The sequence below is a fragment of the Puma concolor genome, chromosome A1, assembly GCF_028749965.1.
Source record: "Puma concolor isolate L17-30 chromosome A1, mPumCon1.1.hap2, whole genome shotgun sequence".
Lineage (NCBI taxonomy): Eukaryota > Metazoa > Chordata > Mammalia > Carnivora > Felidae > Puma > Puma concolor.
In genome coordinates, this window is record NC_141667.1 from 131,405,499 (window position 1) to 131,426,964 (window position 21,466).

General features: G+C 38.9%; 3 protein-coding genes across 7 annotated transcripts in view; 1 reads left to right on the forward strand and 2 right to left on the reverse strand.

Annotated features, from left to right (window-relative positions):
• RAD50 (RAD50 double strand break repair protein) overlaps window positions 1-7,940 on the reverse strand; it is an 82,399-nt gene extending 74,459 nt beyond the window's left edge. For 2 of the 3 annotated variants that reach the window (XM_086704428.1, XM_086704413.1), the window contains exons 1-2: window positions 7,496-7,940; window positions 5,788-5,871 (exon numbers count right to left, since the gene is read on the reverse strand). In XM_086704428.1, the coding sequence (XP_086560554.1) occupies window positions 5,788-5,871; window positions 7,496-7,624 (213 nt within the window). In that variant the 5' untranslated portion in view covers window positions 7,625-7,940. The remainder of the gene's footprint in view (window positions 1-5,787; window positions 5,872-7,495) is intronic. The other variant, XM_086704421.1, reaches the window with a different exon arrangement.
• Window positions 7,941-9,509: 1,569 nt separating this feature from the next.
• LOC147584477 (uncharacterized) overlaps window positions 9,510-21,466 on the reverse strand; it is a 134,380-nt gene continuing 122,423 nt past the window's right edge. For 2 of the 3 annotated variants that reach the window (XM_086704460.1, XM_086704474.1), the window contains one exon: window positions 9,510-10,419. In XM_086704460.1, coding sequence (XP_086560586.1) covers window positions 10,383-10,419 — 37 coding nt within the window. In that variant the 3' untranslated portion in view covers window positions 9,510-10,382. Of the gene's footprint in view, window positions 10,423-21,466 lie in introns of all 3 variants that reach the window. The other variant, XM_086704471.1, reaches the window with a different exon arrangement.
• On the forward strand, window positions 17,458-19,436 carry IL5 (interleukin 5). Its single transcript, XM_025924562.2, has 4 exons — window positions 17,458-17,610; window positions 17,813-17,845; window positions 18,715-18,843; window positions 18,951-19,436. Exons 1-4 carry the CDS (start codon window positions 17,467-17,469, stop codon window positions 19,047-19,049), a joined length of 405 nt encoding a protein of 134 aa, XP_025780347.1. The 5' UTR covers window positions 17,458-17,466; the 3' UTR covers window positions 19,050-19,436.

Genomic DNA, 21,466 nt, shown 5'->3' on the forward strand with positions numbered 1-21,466 from the left:
TAATCTCTTCCTTCTATTTACCAAGCAATGGATTAATTCCTACTTTCCAACTTTACCCAGTGCTTGATTAAATACAATTTTCCAACTTGTTCTGTGCTTACCAATGAGCTGCTGAACTAGACAGAAGAAACACAACTGGTCTCCTTACAAACTTTCACCCACAAACCTCAGGTGACCCAATGACACTGTCATGTAACCCTGTAACACTTCCCTAATCAACTTACCCTCTGAGCTCTTACACTTTTTCTAGCCTCAATCAACCCCTTCTCCCACCCTCAGCTAACAATTTCACTTGTTTTCCACTGAGAACATAGAAACAGTCAAAAGACCATTTATTTATTCTCTCACCACTAAACTGAAAAATTACATACTCTGTCCGTCATCCTTTTACCCTGGATGAACAGTGCATACACCTATTAACTCTGTCAGTGGGGCAATGGATCCTATCTCTACTTGCCTACTCAAGGATTTAACTCTGGAATTATCCCCTCTCTTGCATTAATTTTTTTCCTCTAACAGGGTCATTCTATCCATCTACAAATGCTCTATCCCATATATATGCTTTATTCCATATTTATCCCACATGGTTTAAATCCTATAGTGTTTGTGGGGTGCCTTGTGGCTCAGTTGGTTAAGCAACCGACTTTGGCTCAGGATATGATGCCCAGTTTGTGCTGACAGCTCAGAGCCTAGAGCTTGCTTTGGATTCTGTGTGTGTGTGCGTGTGTGTGCACGCGCGCGTCCCTCCCCCACTTGCACTGTGTCTCTCTCTCTCTCTGAAATACACAAACATCAAAAAAAAAAATTAAAAAACTACAGCGTTTAAAATCACAAATATGGGCAGGCACCTGGGTGGCTCAGTTGGTTAAGCATCTTGACCTGATTTTGGCTCAGGTCAATAACTCATGGTTCCTGAGGTGGAGCTCATAGAGCAGAGCCTGCTTGGGATTCTCTCTCTCCTCTGCCTCTCCTCCGTTCATGTGCACCTTCATGTGCACCTTCGTGTGCACACATACTCTTCTCTCTCTCTCAAATAAATAAATAAACTTAAAACACACACACACACACACACAAATATGGAAGCAATATGTGATGAAGAAACTGCTGTGGAAATAAGCATCTGGTTAGTTTACAAAATCAGCCAGAAGCAAAACAAAAGTGATGAGATGCAGAAAACAGAGAATTGAGGTTCTTAGGGTTCAAGTCAACTGAGGAGAAGCAAATGAGGTCAAAGAAAGAATGGGAAAGACTGAGGTAGCCAAAAATTTGAAAGAAGTAGAGGAGAAAGGGGGAAGGTACACAAATGGAGCAATATGGAAATCAAATTTCTAAGAAGAGAGTAACAATGGAAAACAGGTAAAAAAAAAAAAAAAGACAGGAAGGAGCAACAGAAAAATTCAGGCATTTAAAATAAACAGTATTGGGTGCAGGGACAAATTAAAGCAAGGAAAAGAAAAAACCAAGAGAAGTTGAATATATAAGAGGATGGGAAAACTGGGGGGATGTGGGCAATCCAGGTGAGAGGAATAGTTCCAACCATAAGAGCAGGTGTGACCGACTCAAAAAAAAAGAGCTGAATAAAACAGTGTGGGTGGGGGCTCAGAACTGGGAAATTAGAGCAGATGAAAAGTGGGTATTAAGTGAGGAAAGATGAACCATCAAGGCCAGAAGAACCAGAGGGAGGACACGAGTAGACAGCTGAGAAAAACAGCTCTTTCCACTTGGAAAAAGGAATGGATGATAGACTGAAATTGTCAGAGATGCTAGAGCATCAATCAACATGGAAACATCCAGAAGAACAACAAAAATAACAAAGCAAGAACAATAGCCATAAAACGCTCCTTGATCTTACAAACCTTTTCAGCTACTTCCTTCTTTCCACTCATAGCAAACTCACAGAACAATTCTGTTTCACTTTCTTGTTTTCTCACATCACTGAAACTGGTTTTGTCAAGATGACCAATGGCCTCCACATAGCTCAACCTTCTTCTTACTTGAGCTATCAACATATTTGACACCGTTTGACATCTTTCTTGTTCACCCTTCATTCTCTTGTCTTCCAAGACCCCACTCTCCCAGTTTTCCCTCCTTTACCACTTGTTCTTTTAGTATCTTTTGGTGCCTCCTCTTCATCCCTATTTCTAAATGCCAGTGTGCTCTAGGTTAAGATCTTCCACCTCTTCTCAACATTTACTCCCTATGTGATCGCATCAGGCTTTAAAACTAACTATAACTAACTGTATACATCAATGATTCTTAATTAGTCTTTCTCTAGCTCAAACCTCTCCCCTGGACATACTTCCATTTACCTACTGGACATTCTGGATAGCTAAAAGACATTCCAAATCTACACGTTTAAACCAAAGCCCCACAAATTTCCTTTCTCAGAGTTTCCTCGTTACAATAAACAGTGACACTATTTTATCTACTTTTTCAAGTCAAAAAACTTGGGAGTTATGTTTGATGCTTCTACTTCTCTCATACACCATTATCCAGATCATTAACTCATCTGTTGATACTACCTTTAAAATGCATCCCAAATCCAGGCATTCTCAGCATGTCTACCATTAACACCTTAATCAAACCACCAACATACCTCACCTGAATTACCACAAAAATCTCCTTTATTAGTCTCCACCCTTCTACCCTTACCACCTACTAGGTCTTCTCTCACTGCCAGACTGATTGCTTTAAAACACACACCATGCCCTTTTCATGCTTAATATTTTCCAGTAGATTCGTATTTAAACGAGAACAGAAATCAAGGACCTGCAGAACCTAGGCCTTTCTATCTCAGTGACTTTTCTACCAGGCCTCTTGCCATTTTACTCCTCCTTGTGATTCCCTGAACACATCAAACATGCTCCTACTCCAGGAACTTTGCACTTAGTATTAACACTGACTGGAATGGTATTCTCTCAGACTGTGAATGACTCATTCCCTCCAGAATGAATATTTAAAAGGTAACTGGTTGCTGTGTGGAAAAGAGAGAACTTCAAGAATGAAGGCAGGAAAACAAGTTTGGAGACTACTAAAATAGTTCAAAGGAAAGAGGAAGGTGGCCTGTACCAGGGAAGGAAAGTGAAGATGGAATAAAGGGACAAATGCTGGACATATTTTTAGTGCAATGAATGAGCCTGGGACAACCACTCTCATGATCATGGCATGTCCCCTGCCAGGTAAGTATCTGTGGACATATTTGAGAAGATTAAGAACTGTTTATGAACTGGCAACAGGGGAAGATGAAGGAATCAATCAAAGGAGGACAACAGGTTTTGGCATGAGCAAATGTACAGATGATGATATGATTTATGAAACTGAGAGTATGGAGATACCACCAGGCTTGAGAATGTGAAAGGAACAGAACAGGGAACCATGAGTTCTGTTTTGAACATATTCATGAGATGACCATTAAATATCCAAACAATGTATCTGTATCTATCTATCTATCTATCTATCTATCTATCTATCTATCTATCTATTCATCTATCTATCTATCTCTGGAGTATAGGAAAGAAGTTTGGGTTAGATATCTAAGTTAGAAATCACCCGCATATAACAAATAATTACAGCCATGAGAATGAATGAGATCACCCAAGAAGAGTTAGGCAAAAAGAGACTCAGCAAAGGAGACTAAGATATGGCCAGTGAAAAAGGAGGTATGAGATTAGGGTGCCACAGAAGCCAAGAGAGCAATGTTTTTTAAAAAGGGAATTAATGGGGCGCCTGGGTGGCGCAGTCGGTTAAGCGTCCGACTTCAGCCAGGTCACGATCTCGCGGTCCGTGAGTTCGAGCCCCATGTCAGGCTCTGGGCTGATGGCTCGGAGCCTGGAGCCTGTTTCCGATTCTGTGTCTCCCTCTCTCTCTGCCCCTCCCCCGTTCATGCTCTGTCTCTCTCTGTCCCAAAAATAAAAAAAATTAAAAAAAAAAAAAAAAACAAATAAAAAGGGAATTAAGAAGCTCTATTAAATCTTCTGATAAGTGGCTTAGAAAATGACCACTTTATCTGGCAACATGAAGACTACTGGCAGCTTAGAGTAAGTAGTAATTTTAGTAAGGGTGAAAAAAGAAAATCTGAACAGAACAGGCTGAGGAGAAAACGGGAAGCAATGAACCGAAAACAATGAGTACATATACCTCTTCTAAATTTAACTATAAATGTAGAGGTAGTAGCCAGAAGGTGATCTGGAATAAAGGGAGAGGTTTTATTTGTTTGTAGACTGGAGCTACCAGAGTGTGCTGATATGACTGATTCTATAAAGGACAAACTGCTAATGCAGATGAGTAACTGAAAAGCAAAATGTTTGCGTTGACAAAAGGGATTGACTGGATCCAGAAGCCAAAGAGTTGGTTGACCTTAAGATAAAACAGTAAACAATTTACCCTTAATACCAAAAAAAAAATAGTACGAATACAAATGAAGAGTAGTTTGAAAGATTTTAAGATTGGAAAATGAGGTACTTTCTATCTGATCCCTTTTTTCAATAAATTACATTTTTTCAACAAATTATAGGCCAAGATCATCAAGTAAGGAGAGTATACTGCAAGTTTATGAAATAGTCATTGCAGAGAGGGCTCAATGTACTGATTTTACTATCTCTAAGAGAAAAGTTTATAAATACTTTCATAATTAGTTACCTTTAGTCATACAGAAGTGGAAACAATTTAAATAACCATCAATAACCAAGTGAATACACTATAGAATATAAACTCAGTGGATCAGTAATTAGTTCTAGTAATTAAAACTAATGAAAAAAAAGTGTGTGTATATACGAACATATCTGCAGTGTGTCACTAAATATTTGATTTGTATGACAGCAAAATAAAATGCTACTGGTGTACTGAAATATTTATGTTTGAGTGTATTTATATATATACACAAAGATACATTTGTATAAACAGAAAAAAACCTGGGAGAAATATACAAGGAACTGTTAAGGGAGGAGCTGGCAGATAACTGAGAGAGGCACATGAAACCACTACATACATAAAACAAGAAAAACCTATCGGCCAAAATACGCAGTATAGAAATTTCTATGTCCTTTACACACAGTAATGGTATAAACACTGTAATTCAAACAAAGATTCACACACAAAGATTTAAATTATGGCACATTTTAATGAAAAACTAACAGCAATCTAAATGTAAGAAAATTATGCAACTATTAAAAATGTTCATAATAGGAGACATGTTTTAAGTAGGAAATATTTCATACATATAAAAAATGTAAAGATTAAAAGAAGCACCCAAATGCCAAACACCTAGATTGTGAATTTAATGTTTTTAATGACATGGAACCTTATGATATTAAGTGAGGAAAAAACATCAGAATACAAAATTAGAGTATGACTTCACTTAAGTCTGTACTTAAAGGAGAAGAAAATACATGAAAATGTCACTAGTGGTGTCACTGGATGCTTAGACTGTGTATAGACTTTTCTAACTCTTTATAGTTTTCCACTGCCAGGTTTTCTACAACAAAACTTATTGCTTTTATAATTATAAAAATTTATTTTAATTTTTTTTTAAATTTTTTTTTAATGTTTATTTATTTTTGAGACAGAGAGAGACAGAACATGAATGGGGGAGGGTCAGAGAGAGAGGGAGACACAGAATCTGAAACAGGCTCCAGGCTCTGAGCTGTCAGCACAGAGCCCGATGCGGGGCTCGAACTCACAGACTGCGAGATCGTGACCTGAGCCGAAGTCGGACGCTTAACCGACTGAGCCACCCAGGCGCCCCTAAAAATTTATTTTAAAGATATGTAAGTTTATTAGCGTCATTACCTTGGGATCATGAACAAATGTATTTCCTTTGGTTCCAGGAGGAAAATCTCCAGTACAAATATATTTTAGACATTCAATGATGGTCTAAAGAAATAGAAAATTATATTATTTAGTTATAAGAGAACCAGAGAAGTTTATCATAAAATGTTAATTTATTATAAAAATACTATTTACCAGAGAACCAAAAAAGATATGCAGATAAAATTTGACATTATAATATCTATATAATACAGATACGATTCTGTGTTAAAGAATAAATAACTGCTTTAAGTTCATGGGAAAGCTACTAATTAAGAAGGTATACGAAAATAAAATAATTATTTTTAAAAAGTCCTCAATTTCCAATTAAAACCCTTTAATTTAATAACAGCTAATGTAAAAGATGGTTACCATAGTTGATAATTTGCCAATATGCTGATGGTAGAAGTTAAATGTTCTTACAAAAAAAAAAATGAGGTGACAGATTTGTTAATTAACTAGATAGCAGTGATCCTTTCACAATGTACAGTATATTAAGTCACCCTGACATACCCTTCAAATATCTTACGATTTCATGGATCAATTACACCTCAATAAAACCAAAACAACTTTTTTTAAGTTCAATTTTTTAAAAACAGCTAATAGTTACACAGGCCTTACTATGTGCCAGGTATTGTACTCACCACCTTTACATACATTAGTAATTTTCACATTAATCCTAGACTGTAGGAAACTCTTTTTATCTCCATTTTATAAATGAGAAAACTAAAGCACGAACCATTTGGGCCACCCTGGCCCACTCACAGAGCTAGTAAATGGTGAAGCAAAATATCTGTATTCAGACAGCTTGTGCTCATAAACCTTAGGCTCCCTTACAAAAGTAGAGCCACAACAGGCATTCTATAAAAAGTAACATTTTCACATAAACAAAAGTAGACAAGAGTATGGCATTCAATGTTCAACTCTAAACCTGACCTCTTTCTGTATGCTTTTTAGTCTTCTCTGTTAGAATGCCCTGCTTTTTCTCAAGCCACCCTTACAGGCTGTACTTTCCCCCCATAATTGCATGTCACTCCAGGGTCCATCTCAAATTTCTAAATATTCTCTGGGCCTTAAAAAGTCAAAGTACATGCTCCAATTTTTTATTTTGACTAGGTAAGGGCATCCTAACAACATAGTTTTTCAACTAAACTAGGCCTCACGGTATTGGTTTCATTTTATCATTTCCCATTTATTATGCTTAGACTTCAGTCTATACTTAGAAACTCTTCTCAGAAAGCCCTATGTTTATCATATTTTATAACTTGTGTAGGAAATTCTATAATGGATCAACTGTCAGGAAGTGAATAGTATGTTTGGGGAGCAAGGGGAGTGTTAAAAAAAAAAAAAATCAACGCAGACAAAAAGGCTTCATGTAAAAATGTAAGGTCGCTGAGCGCTCCCGGTCTTCTGGGACTCTCAAATAAACCTTGTCCACCCGAGCCTGGATACCCTTACGAGACTGAGTCAGGTCCCCTCCTAAGGTCGCTGGGGCCAGAAGGCCACACCAGGCCACGCCCAGCGGCAGGAGCTCCACCCAGAGGCCCAAGCCTTTCCTCGGGCACCAAGAGCGGAGCCCCAGGGACGCCTGGCCTCTGGTCCTTATTGTTCTGAGCTCTCCAAACACCTTATCCTCCAGATTCTCAAGAAGTAGCGACCCGTAAACTGAAGGCTGCTACTGAGAACTTACCGTCTTCCCCGCCCCATTGGGTCCAACCAAAATTGTGAGGGGGCTGAAAAAAGTGATAATTTGCTTATCTTTGTCCTCTATTCCAAAACTCCGCACACCCAGAATGCTCATCTTTTCAATCCGGGACATGTCTGCAAATGTTTCTTTTCTCAACACCAATCGCCTAGAGCCCCGGCGCACCAGGATTTAGCGGTGCCGCGGAGGCAGAGCGAGCGATGGGCCGTGAGGACTCGCGAGTCTCCCGGCCGGGAGGCTCCACGTAGGAGCGAAGGCTCCGGCTGAACTCCTCCTCCCACACCGGCTTCTTTCCCCCCTGACAAGCGAGAGCGGAGGTGGGGGCCGGGCCGGGGCTAGGCGCGGCAGACACACCCCACAGACCCAGGGACCCCCTACTACCGCGCACTCACAGATTCCCGCCGCGGCCGCCCCGCGCATCACGTGGGCCGCCACGACCAGCGTGCATTTACGCCGCAGGCCAGGGGCATGCCGGGAAGTCAGAGCCTCGCGGTGCGTGCGCAGCTCTGGTTTCCGGAAGTAGTTCCGGTCGAGTGGTTGGCATACCCGGGTTTCTGTCCCGTGGGTGCGTAATGCCGAATTTTGATGGGTGCCGGGTAGCCTTGAGAAGCTGTAACCCTGAGGACGACGAACACTTGTGATAAACGGTGGTTATCAGAATGTGATCGCGGGACGCCTGGAATGGGAAGGAGTGCGGTGTCCTCTAATGTCGAAACCATTTTCCAATAATATTAACACTTTATTTGCCTTTTTCATGATCTTTCGCGCCTTAATATACGTGACGTGTGGTGACGCCATCGCAGTGATGGGTGATAGAATGTGTGATTGTATAGTATTATGTTTAAAAAAAACCCTCAGGGGCGCCTGGGTGGCGCAGTCGGTTAAGCGTCCGACTTCAGCCAGGTCACGATCTCGCGGTCCGTGAGTTCGAGCCCCGCATCGGGCTCTGGGCTGGTGGCTCAGAGCCTGGAGCCTGTTTCCGATTCTGTGTCTCCCTCTCTCTCTGCTCCTCCCCCGTTCATGCTCTGTCTCTCTCTGTCCCAAAAATAAATAAACGTTGAAAAAAAAAATTAAAAAAAAAAACCCTCAATTTTAATTTCCAATTAGGTATTGATAGTTCTCACATGTAAAACCTCTTTGGGGTCCTCAGTAATTTTTAAGAGTGTAGAGAGGTGTTGTAGACCAAAAGCCGAAGGATGTTACAAAACTACAAAACGGTATGCAAATATGATGTGAAAGAAATCCACTCCTGTAAGTACGGACAGAAAAATAGACACCTTTATAAGAGATTGAGTTATGCAAGATGCTGTACCATAGTGCCATTAGTTAACAATACTATATTGTATAACAACACTATAAAATTTGCTGAGAGGGTAGATCTTGTGATAAGTGTTCTTATCACACAAAAGTTAACAATAAGGAGGGTGGGAGGAAACTTTTGGAGGTAATGGATATACCATTAGCATTGGTTATGGTGATGGTTTCACTGGTGTATACTTATCTCCAAAGTCATCAAGTTGTATAAAGTATGTACAGCTTATTGTATGTTAAATTTTAATTTTTGTATGATAAAAAAAAGTTCAAAATAAGGGAAAGAAATTACTCAAAAATGAATGTTGCTTTTTGGAACCCAAGTTAATGGAGGGATATCCTATGCAAGGGCCTATAGGAAAAATTACAGAAATTGCAAAACAATAATGGAAGACATTAACAGAACAAAAACTTTGGATTATTGAACTAGAAAAATGTAGGAAATGCCCTCCAATCACACAATCCCAAGACAATCATTACAGAACTTAATACATAAACTAAAAAATTCACATGAAAGGATGCAAGTGAGGAAATCCAGTAAGAAGTCTCTTGCTGTACTAAGAAACATGAAAGCCTTAGTTATCATAATACATATTTTAAGTTACTAATGGAACACAACAGATTGAAATTATACAGTAATGCTTTATGTAACTAAATGTAATTTTAAAGATGTATAAAGATTAGAGCCTATTTTTACAGTCAGTTTATTTAAGCAAAATTTACATACACTAAAATTCTTCCTTTTCCAGAGTACAGTTCTATGACTTTTGAAAAAAGTAAATAGTTGTGTAACCACCAAGACCATTTTTTTCCCCACTACCACCATTTGTATTGCTTGGATATTTGAATATCAGTAGGAAGAAAAAAGCAAACCTGTATCTTATTTTACTTATCACTCTGTAAGTTTCAGGTGATGAAGATCTTTTTTTTCAGGCAGCAATAAAAGTAAAGCCCCAACATGTAATTACCCCACTTTTATTTATTTTTTATTTTTTTTAAATATTTTTTATTTTTAAGCAATCTCTACACTACACATGGGGTTCAAATTCACAATTCAGTAAGATCAAGGGTCACATGCTCCACTGACTGAGTCAGCCAGGTGCCCCACCGCCACTTTTAAAGGAAAATTTTATGACTCAAAGTAACATAGGAAATTAGCAATGATTGGCAATGAAATTACCAGGAATTAACAGCAATAAAATTACCAGACTTTATATGTCTCCTGCTGTGATCTTTTTTTTTTTTGAAGTATTGCTAATACACTGTTACATTAGTTCAGGTGTACAACATAGTGATTCAACAAATTTATACTATATGCTATGCTCACCACAAGTGTAGCTACCATCTGTTGCCATACAACCCTAATACATTATTGACTATATTCCACTTTGATCTTAGCACAAAGTACCCAACATGATCTCACATGCAGTTTGGTTTAAAAAAATTAACTTGAGGGACGTCTGGATAGCTCAATCTGTTGAGCATCTGACTGTTGATCTCAGCTCAGGTCTGGATCTCAGGGCTTGATCTCAGGGCAGGTCTTGATCTCAGGGTCTTGAGTTCAAGCCCCGCGTTGGTCTCTGTGCTGGGCATGAAGCCTACTTGAAAAAAAAAATAATTTTAATCTAATCACATCTTTAGATTTAACTTCCAATTCACAGGAATTAAGGATTAAGCTAGTAATACCACAAGGATGGAAAAGGGAAATATGGAAGATGCAGTGTGTTAAAAGACACTGGCCCAGGAACTCAGATCAATGTCATTAAAACAAGGACTGCTGGGGCTCCTGGGTGGCTCAGTTGGTTAAGCGTCCGACTTTGGCTCAGGTCATGATCTCATGGTTTGGGAGTTCAAGCCCCACAGCAGGCTTGGTGCTGACAGCTGGGGGTCTTGAGCCTGCTTCAGACCTTCTCTCTCTCTCTCTCTCTCTCTCTCTCTCTCTCTCTCTCTCTCTCTGCCCCTCCCCCACTAATGCTCTGTCTCACTCTAAAATAAATAAACATTAAAGAAATTAGAAAAAAAAAAAGGACTGCTATAGATTGTAAAAGACTTAAAAAAAAAAAAAAAAAAAGCAACACATGGTCCTGGGTTGGATTATGGTTAGCACACAGAGATGTGAAGAGAATTTGGGGAATACATAGGGAAATTTGAATGTAGTCTGGAAATTAAATACCAAGTTTTTATTATTGTTCATTTCATTATATTAAATGTGAAAGTATCTTGCTATGTAAGAAAACGATTCTTTTTTGAGGTGCATATGGGAGTTAATGATGGAGTGTGTTGCTTCCTGTAGTTTACTTAAAAATACTTCAGGAAAAAATAGCAAGCTGAAGAAATTGATAGGACAAAGTATCCAGATTCCATTACAAAAAAATTCAACTTTGTAACAGTAGGAAACTATAAAACTAAGAAAACAATCCTAAGAAAGGGGTGGAAACGGTTTGCAATAAAAAAGATTAATCTCTAAAATGAAAATAACTGAAAAGGCAAAACAGTCAAGTTCTTATTTCTCAGTAAATTATTACTGGAGAATGTTTTATTTTGCTTGTATCATAATTGATGAGATGAAAAATAAAATGATTATGAGATACTATTTTATACTTATTAGTGAATCTCTTTCCTTATAGTACTTTCTGACATAAATTCTTTTTCTGCTATTGATATTTTGATACATTAGCTTTCTTTTGATTAGTGTTTCCCCAAGTATATCTCTCTATCCCTCATTTTTCAACCTTTAATGTCATTTTGCATGAAGTATGTCTCCTGAAAATAGCTGATAGATGATTTTTAGTATAATTTTATACTATCTGCCTTTTAATAGATGAGTTTAATCTATTTTCAATTACTGTGATTACTGAAAAATTTGGATATATTTCTCGTACCTCTTTCTGTGCTTTTTCTTTGCTTCTTTTTCTCCTTTCCTGGTTTCTGGATTGATTGAGCTTTTTTTATGCTCTTGTTCTTATTCTACTGGCTTGGAAGCTGTACGTTCTATTCCTGTTCTTTAAGTGGTTACTCTTAAATTTTTCACATACCTATTTTGAAATCTAAAGTTAATATCTCTAGGGGGCGCCTGGGTGGTGCAGTCTGTTAAGTGTCTGACTCTTGATTTCAGCTCAGGTCATGATCTCATGGTTTGTGAGTTCAAGTCCCACACCGGGCTCCACAATGACAGTGCTGACCCTGCTTGGTATTCTCTCTCTCACTTCCCCTCCCCCGCTTCCTCCTTCTTTCTCACTCTCTTTCTCTCTCTTTCTTTCTCTCTAAATAAATAAATAAATAAATAAACCGTAACGTTAAGATCTTTAGAAAACTTCTAAACAGTACAAGAACAGTGAAATGCACCGACTGATCACTCCATCTCCCACATTATCATTGTTTAGTATTTTTATTCCTCATTGTCTTGAAATCCCATAAATAAGTTATTTTTAACAAGCATTATTTATTTAGGTTTACCAACATATTTATCAATCTGTTTGATTACCCCCTCTTCTTGCATCACACTTTTCATGGAGGTTCATTTTGCTCATTACATCAACAAAACTATTAAACTCTATCAAGGAAAGAAATCTATCCCACAGTGCTGATATCAGGATTAAACAACGTTATTTTTGTGAAAGTGCTTTGTCAGTTATAAAACACTAAAAATAAAAGGGATTTATTTTTGTGCATTGACTATTTTCACAGGAGTGATCTCATGAAATGTAACATGAGCTATAAAAATGGTCACACAAGTTTCTTATGACAAGGAAATATTTTTTAAAATTATACACAGAGCTTTCTAGTAGCATTGTTTTTAGTCATGGAAGACTAGAAACGATCCAATGGGGAAGTAAACTGTAGATATCAATTTCATCTATTAGCAGGTAACCTTGAAGATAATAAGTAGATACATGAAAGGGAGGTATCAATAAGCAAAAAAGATAAACACAAGTGGCACATATTCATTGATTACAACTTTGTAAAGCTATCTATGTATCAGTAAAGATTGGAAGAGGTCATTAAAATACTGAGAATTGCTATATTGATGAAGTTCTGTGTTTCTCTTCCTATAATGTTATTTATTCAATAAAAGAATTATTTTAAAGATATGCTTCAGGATTGAAAGCATGGAGGTTAGAATATGGTCAAAAAAAAAAAAAAAGAGAGATGCTATCATTTCACATTTAGTCACCACAAAAAATGTGTGGCATCATGCCCAGTTGATTGATTAGAATCAGTTCATAGAAAAATCATTTGACCTTAAATGACTACACAGTTAGTAAAAACCACAATTACCAGGTTTTTTTTAAAAAAGCAGGTTGCCAATTTGGAAACCACTAATAGAGATAAAGATTTTACGGCAAAAATTTGGATGTTACCCATGAATACAACTTTTCAACACTATTCAAAGTCCTTTTACATAATTACTGATAATTCTTAAAAATTCCAAGCACTGGTTGCTTATTTTCTATTCTTCTAAAATAATGTGGGGTTTTTTAAAATGCCATAGTCATTCACATTGACGTGATGTCTATAGCAGAGCCTTAAAGTTTTGCTTTTTTTCCCTAGGAGTCTGCCCATTTTGTCAGAGCCCATTATGTCAGAGTCCCAGCCTCAGAGAATGGACTCCTTGAATTTCCATAATATTCCTGTTAATTTGTTCAACTAACACCACCACGTGCCTGCTTCTTCATTCAGTTTTTTTTTTTTTTTGAGTGTCTACAATAATAGGCTAATCCTTGAGGGCATAGAGATCAATTAAATAAAATCTTTATCCTCAAGGAGCTCACAGTCCAGTAAAAAGGTCCCAAGTGCACATTTATAGGATGCAAAGTATTTTTAATAATAATAGAAAAAATCATTAACTTTTTTCAACTTGCAATGTTATTTTTTTAAATGTTTATTTTTGAGAGAGAGAAAGGCAGAGAGAGAGAGAGGGAGAGAGTAAGCAGGGGAGGGACAGCAAGAGAGGGAGACACAGAATCCAAAGCAGGCTCCAGGCTCTGAGCTGTCAGCACAGAGCCTGAAGTGGGGCTCCAACTCATGAACCTTAAGATCATGACCTGACCCAAAGTCGGACGCTTAACTGAGCCACCCAAGCACCCATGCAATGTTATTTTTAATAAACTTTTTATTTTAAATAGTGTTGGACTTGCAGAAAAGTTGCAGCAATGTTATGTAGAGTTCCTGTGCACCCTGCACCCACTTTTCTCTATTGTGCACATTACTATAGTACATTTGTCATAACTGAGGAACCAACACTGGCACCTTACTAGATTCCACTGTTTTTTGGAGTTTCCTTAGTTTTACCTACTGTCCTTTTTCTGTTCCTGGATTTCACCCAGGATACCACATTACATTTAGTCACCATGGTTGGACTTCTTTGACTCCTGTGACAGTTTCTCAGACATTGCTTCTTTTTGATGACCTTGACAATTTTAAGGAGCATTGGTCAGGTATTTTCCATTTCAATTTGGATATGTATGATGTTTTCCTCACAGTTACATAGAGGTTATGGGATTTGAGGAGGAAGACCAGAGATAAAATGCCCTTCTCATCACATCACATTAAGGGTAGATTCTATTAACGTGACTTATCACTAACGTTGACCCTGGTCACCTGGTTGAGGTTTACCAGGTTTCTCCATTTCAAAGTTACTCTTCTTATAATCTCCTTCCCATAATATATTCTTTAAAATGAAGTCACCATGTGTCCCACACTTCAGGGGGACTATGCTCCACTTCTGTGAAGGTGGAATATCAACAAAAATTACTTGGAGCTCTCCTCCTGCACAGAACATTAAAATAATTAACTTTTGTAGGGATTTCTACATTAATAAAGGTCTTTCAAACACATTATTTTATAATCTTTGCTATGAGAGAGTTTGAAGTCAGGTTTGGGACATCACTGTCACTGAGGAAAAATTAATGCCTTGTGACAGCATTTTAAGAAATATAATTTTGTACACCCATGCTCATGGTAGCATTATTTACAACAGCCAAGAGATGGAAGCAACCCACATATCCATAGTCTACATATATGTGTGTGTGTGTGTGTGTATAATGATAAATTTATACAATGGAATATTACTCTGCTCTAAAAAAGGAAGGAGATTCTGTCAAACGCCACAATGTGGAAGAATCTTGACAATACTATGTTAAGTGAAATAAGCCAGTCACAAAAAAGACAAATGCCATATTATTCCCCTTATATGAGTTATCTAGAATAGTCTAATTAGTAAAGATACAAAATAGAAGAATGGTTTCCAGGAGCTGGGGAGAGAGGAAATGGGGACCTGTTGTTTAACGGGTGTAGAGTTTCAGTTTTGCAAGATAAAAGGTGTTTTGAAGATGGACTGCACAACATTGTGAATGTCCTTAACACTAATGAATTGTACACTTAATCTTGGGTAAGATGTTAAATTTTATGCTATGTATATTTTACCATAATACAATATTTGTAGGAGAAATATTATTTTGAATAGGAGAATTTTTTTAATAACAAGCCCTCCAACTAGACCCACAGTTATACTGTAAATTAGAGGTTGCACAGTGGTACTCTATACAGTTTTTTTATTTTTTAAATGTGTATTTATTTTTTTTTTAAATTTTTTTTTTCAACATTTATTTATTTTTCGGACAGAGAGAGACAGAGCATGAACGGGGGAGGGGCAGAGAGAGAGGGAGACACAGAATCGGAAACAGGCTTCAGGCTCTGAGCCATCAGCCCAGAGCCTGACGCGGGGCTCGAACTCACAGACCGTGAGATCGTGACCTGGCTGAAGTCGGACGCTCAACCGACTGCGCCACCCAGGGCCCCATAATGTGTATTTATTTTTGAGAGAGAGAGTGCATGCAAGCAGAGGAGGGGCAGAGAGGGAGGGACAGAGGATCCAAAGTAGGCTCTGCACTGACAGCAGTGAGCCTGATGTGGGGCTTGAATCAGGAACTGTGAGATCATGATCTGAGCCAAAGTCAGATGCTCAAACAACTGAGCCGCCCAGGTGCCCCTTAATGTTTGTTTGTTTGTTTGTTTGTTTGTTTGTTTGTTTTGAAGGGGGGGTAGAGAGAGAGAGAGAGAGGATGAGTGGGGGAGGATCAGAGAGAAAGAGGAAGAGAGAGAATCCCAAGCAGGCTCCACACTCAGCGCAGAGCCTGACACAGGGCTGGATTTCATGACCGTGGGACCATGACCTGAGCCAAATTCAAGAGTCAGACACTTAACTGACTGAGTCACCTAGGTGCCCCTCAATACAAATTTTTAAAATATGAACTGCCAGCACTTAAAAAGCAACAGGTTATAGGGGCGCCTGGGTGGCTCAGTCGGTTAAGCGTCCGGCTTCGGCTCAGGTCACGTTCTCGCGGTATGTGAGTTCGAGACCCGCGTCGGGCTCTGTGCTGACAGCTCAGAGCCTGGAGCCTGTTTCAGATTCTGTGTCTCCCTCTCTCTCTGACCCTCCCCCATTCATGCTCTGTCTCTCTCTGTCTCAAAAATAAATAAACGTTAAAAAAAATTAAAAAAAAAGCAACAGGTTATAAATAATAATTAGGGTTTCTGACTTCTTAAAAAAAATGGAATGAACTAGCAACAGTCCAAGGGTGTTGCATGGCAACCATCAGTTGAAGCTGAGTAGACCTGCTGCCTTTAGAAAGGTCCTGCATGCTGCAGTTTACTGTAGCCTCACCACCTTTGTCGTGTTACACCTTGTGCATTTCACTAATTTGCACAGCCAGTTAGTGATTTGGGTGGGGTGAAGCCTACTTCTAGCTACAGGGAAAGCCAATCAGTATATCCATATCCCTAACCACAGTTCAAGGGTGAACCTGTGATCCTTTGTCACAAGGAAGCTGAATTCTAGGACTTTTGATTGAGCAGTCAGAAAGGCACAGTTTGGTTTCTCCTGATGCTCAGGAACAGGATACATACAGATCCAGGAGATTTGACATCATCTTGGGACCACAGTGGGAGAGCTGCCCAAGAAGGGAGCCAATGAAAGATCACAGAGGCAAGCTAGATATAAAGGAGCCTTTACCCTGGACCATTTGGTTGTATGATCTAATAAATTCCCTTTTAGGTTCAACCAGTTTGGGTTAGGTTTTTGGTCTCTGGCAACAGAAAGGATCCTAACTTAGACTCCAGTGAACCTGAACCTGCTAAGTTTTGACAGTCTCAGCTCTAATTACCATTTTTCCACCAGTATTTTGAGTTCCTTTTAAGACAGACCAGTCTAGTAACAATGGTGATGGAATTTAGTCAACCTGAAAAACATATTCCCAATATTTATACATTTTGGCATTAAACTCAATGGTGTACATTATACCTTTTTTTACACACATCTTTTAAGAGGAAATTCAATCTTCTGATTTTAAGAAATGCAAATGTGGGGCAATGATGTATCACCCAAAGATTTTCTTTGTAATAGAAAATGTTTTTAAAGGGGGAAAATAGGGATTTTTATTATTATTAAAAGATAAAAGTAAAATTATTTTTAAGAAACAAGGCATTGGAAACATTTAGTTTCATGATATGCCATTGTTAGGCATTCCCTATCTGATTGTTAGAAATTATTCATTTCCTCAAAGATAGAGAATAAATTGCTTGAGGATGCAATCTTGTACTATGCACTTTCTTTGCCCAAAGCAAACACTGAGCATTTGAGAGCCATGAGAATGCTTCTGCATTTGAGTTTGCTAGCTCTTGGGGCTGCCTATGTTTCTGCCATTGCTGTACAAAGTCCCATGAATAGGCTGGTGGCAGAGACCTTGGCACTGCTCTCCACTCATCGAACTCTACTGATAGGCGACGGGGTAATTTTCTTTTTGATTCCTACGGTCTTTAAAATGCATGGGTAATCATTTGTGTTGGCTAACTTCTAAAGACCTGTTATTAATAATGAAATTATGACTGTTGGTAATATATCATTGGTAACCATGTTACTGGCAAGCATTTTATTACAAGTTATGAACCTTGTAATATGTTAAAAACGAATGTATTTCCTTTCCTTTTCAGAACCTGATGATTCCTACTCCTGAACATAACAATGTAAGTTAACTTATGATTTGATAAAACGATTGCATGACTAAGTTTCCTATTGTAACTATAAAGCATTAGTTATCGTTGGAACAGTTTAATTTTATCTATTTTGTTTTTATGTGTGTGGATGCCAATGTATGTGCTTATGAACATTAGGAATGGCGTTAGGAATGACTCTACAATATTAAGTAGAATCCATTAAGCAATTGGATCAGGTCGTTTTTGATGTCAGTTCCCCATCTCAAAGAGCCTCATGTCAGGCGTTCTTACCAGAAGAATTCCACATTGAGTGAGAGGTGCCTCCTCGTCTCCATTCACTTCTGACTATCTTTTGCTTTCCTTACTTCTATGTCTTTCTGAGAAAACTAGCCAACTTAAGTTTATATTTTTAGAATTATGGTCAGTAGACATTAAAATATACACTGACTGTCCTATATCAATAGTCATTTCCACATATTTAAACGATTTTAACTCTAATAAAATTGTATGCATTTGAAATATGTCATGGTCATAATGAAATGTTAAACATGTGATATCATTACTCTAAACAGAATAAAATTACTGGCTAGAGCTATCAAAGGAAATTTTGATGTGAGCTCAGTAATGTAGCTGCATTATATACTTCATAAGCACTTGATTTTTGGTGAAGTGTTTAATTTATATCATTTGTAACCCTCCTCAGAAATTACATAAACTTCTTTTACGTATGAAAATTATAGCTCTGTATGAGGTGGTTTCCTGGAAAAGGAACAAGTGAAAAATAAACGTGTGGGAGAAGGGAACTCATGTAAACCCCACGCAACAAAGCCTAACTTTTTTGGACCGAATTTTTATACCTTGTTTTGGTTATTTATACTTTTAAAATCTCCCTCATTTAGCACCAACTGTGCATTGAAGAAGTCTTCCAGGGTATAGACACATTAAAGAATCGCACTGTACCGGGGGATGCTGTGGAAAAGCTTTTCCGAAACTTGTCTTTAATAAAAGAACACATAGACCGCCAAAAAGTAAGTTAAAGACATTTGGTGGCAACTTAAGTATATTTGTCTGGCTATGCCTGTTTTTAAAAGAATTGACAGTTTCCTACAATACCCATTGTCTGTTCTTTTCACAGAAAAAGTGTGGAGGAGAAAGATGGAGAGTAAAAAAGTTCCTAGACTACCTGCAAGTGTTTCTTGGTGTAATAAACACTGAGTGGACAATGGAAAGTTGAGATGAAACTGGCTTATTGCAGTGAAAGATTCTGGAGGAGAAGAAGAATGTTATTTTTTGCAATGAGAATGAGGCCCAACCAAGGGTCAGTGTAATTAAACTTCAGATGCAAAGCAATTTTTCAGGCATACTGCTACTTTGCTGCCTCACATAGGCAGAAAGGATAAAAATAAAATATTTGAGATATATTTCAGATATCAGCATCATCGAAGTCTTTTCCTCCAGTGTGCTCCAGGCAAAATAAATATGTACTTCAATCTTATTTAACACAACATTCTGTAAAATGTCTATTAACTTAATATTTATGTATGAAATGATTGAGAATTTCATAAATCAATATTTATTTCAGGTTGGGCTATGTTCCAATAAAACAAAAATAAACAACTGATTCAATTTGTTGCTGGTCTCTGTCCTACTCTTGAAGTGGGCGCAATCTGTATGGAAACATGCTGCGTGTGGAGGGACAGTCTGCATCTGTGTTGGTTGAGCATTCCCATCTCCCTGATGATGGAAGTTGTGGGTTTGCTAAGCATACCACAGGTGGAAGAGATCCAGCAGGTCATGTGGGGATGTGAGCAGCGGGGACATAGGCTTGGGCTGAGCATGGTTTCCTTGCCATGTTACACCAGAACCTAGGATGGTGCAGGTTAAATGGTATGTGATGAATGAATGAATGAATGAATGAATAGACCTTCAGCCATAAAATTAAAATGACTTCCAAGGATTTCCCTGGGAAGAGGGTAGTGTAAAAATCTGTAACTACATTTATTCCCAGCTGGTGAGAATTTGGTGGACCAATCCCACTGCCTGTTTAGGGAAAGAGGGAGAAACCCTCTTGATGGAACCCAGAGCACTGTGGCCTGGGAGAGGTCTTCTTCATCTGACCTGGCATAACAAAACGGGGCGAGATGCTGGGAGGCAGTTATATTCAGAGGACTGGGTTCTAGAAGGGCCCGTCATCCTGGATTCCCCAGGGTAGAGCAACAGCAGTCCAGTCTGCCTGCTTACGACTGTCAGTACCATAACCAAAGGTACTTCTGCTTGAGGAAATTTCTCAAGGATCCAGAAAATATGTTCTTTAAAATATATTTTAAAACTGACATAGAACTGGCAGAGAGACCCAATAAGAATATTCAACTGGGGCGCCTGGGTGGCGCAGTCGGTTAAGCGTCCGACTTCAGCCAGGTCACGATCTCGCGGTCCGTGAGTTCGAGCCCCGCGTCAGGCTCTGGGCTGATGGCTCGGAGCCTGGAGCCTGTTTCCGATTCTGTGTCTCCCTCTCTCTCTGCCCCTCCCCCGTTCATGCTCTGTCTCTCTCTGTCCCAAAAATAAACGTTGAAAAAAAAAAAAAAAAGAATATTCAACTATGCCATTGGCTCCTTCATTTTACTGATCACAGGATCTACATTGCATGCTGGTATACAGTTGCTGACATGTTGCTGGAGCTCCTTACAGATGGGTGCCATTACCCCGGGGTGTTATCTGCACAGATTGTATGTGTCACACTCGGCTCTTCATGTGAAGCAACCTTTCTTACTGTTTCTGGGCACCGGAGAGCGGCTGGAACAGTCAGACAGATTAGCACTCAGCTGTGGCCCAGACCCCCAACTTGTGTGTTCACCAAGCCCTGAGAGCTAGAGTCGAGTCGATGAGGAGAAAGATGGGTCAGCACAGCACCACGCTGACTGCTCTAGAAACTGACAGGAAACAGGAAACTCAATTTGCGAAGAGACTGAATGTCAATTTAATTCAATTCGGCAAATATTTATTGAGCTCCCATCTGGTCCAGGACCATTTTAGGGATGAGGATCCATCAATGAATAAAGCAGACAAAATTCCCCATCCTTGTAGAGTTATAGTCTCTCTCTCTCTCTCTCTCTCTCAAAAAAACAAAACAAAACAAAACATTATTTTCCCACTTTATCAAGGTCCAATACAGTGAAGGTGGATTTAAGACTGGAACCAGCCTAGCTGAAATCTCACAAATGAACTCTTATCAATCCACCAGGGCTCGGAGAAGCTAAAAGCAATCAGCACTGTCTGCAACCAACCCAAATAGGACTTAGATGTACCAAGGGTTTTTAAGGCAGAAACTATGATCCTCAAGCTGATTCTACCTTTCCTGTAGAAGGAAAGTCTTCCTGACGGCCCCTGGCCAGAGGGAATGGCGTTCCTACGAGTCACATCAACTGCCCCCTCACCCGGGCCTGACTACTATGGTGCTCCAGAACCCAGGCATCGGAGGAGAGGGATTTGGCAGCCTCCAGGTTATAGGAATACTTTTCTGAGCCTTGCTTTTCCTCTCAAAAGCTTATTGCAACAACAGAGCATCCATTTTCACTCTACCTTAGTGATGTCACTGTCACTCTCCACTGAGAGTAGGCAGTGTGAACTATTAGGCTGGGTTTTGGAGGGACA

Bases quoted from the DNA above. Each gene is read 5' to 3' on its own strand.
- IL5 (XM_025924562.2), top strand. From the start codon at position 17,467: ATGAGAATGCTTCTGCATTTGAGTTTGCTAGCTCTTGGGGCTGCCTAT. The intron at 17,611-17,812 runs GTAATTTTCTTT...TTTCCTTTTCAG, and splicing joins CTCTACTGATAGGCGACGGG to AACCTGATGATTCCTACTCC. The intron at 18,844-18,950 runs GTAAGTTAAAGA...TTCTTTTCACAG, and splicing joins AACACATAGACCGCCAAAAA to AAAAAGTGTGGAGGAGAAAG.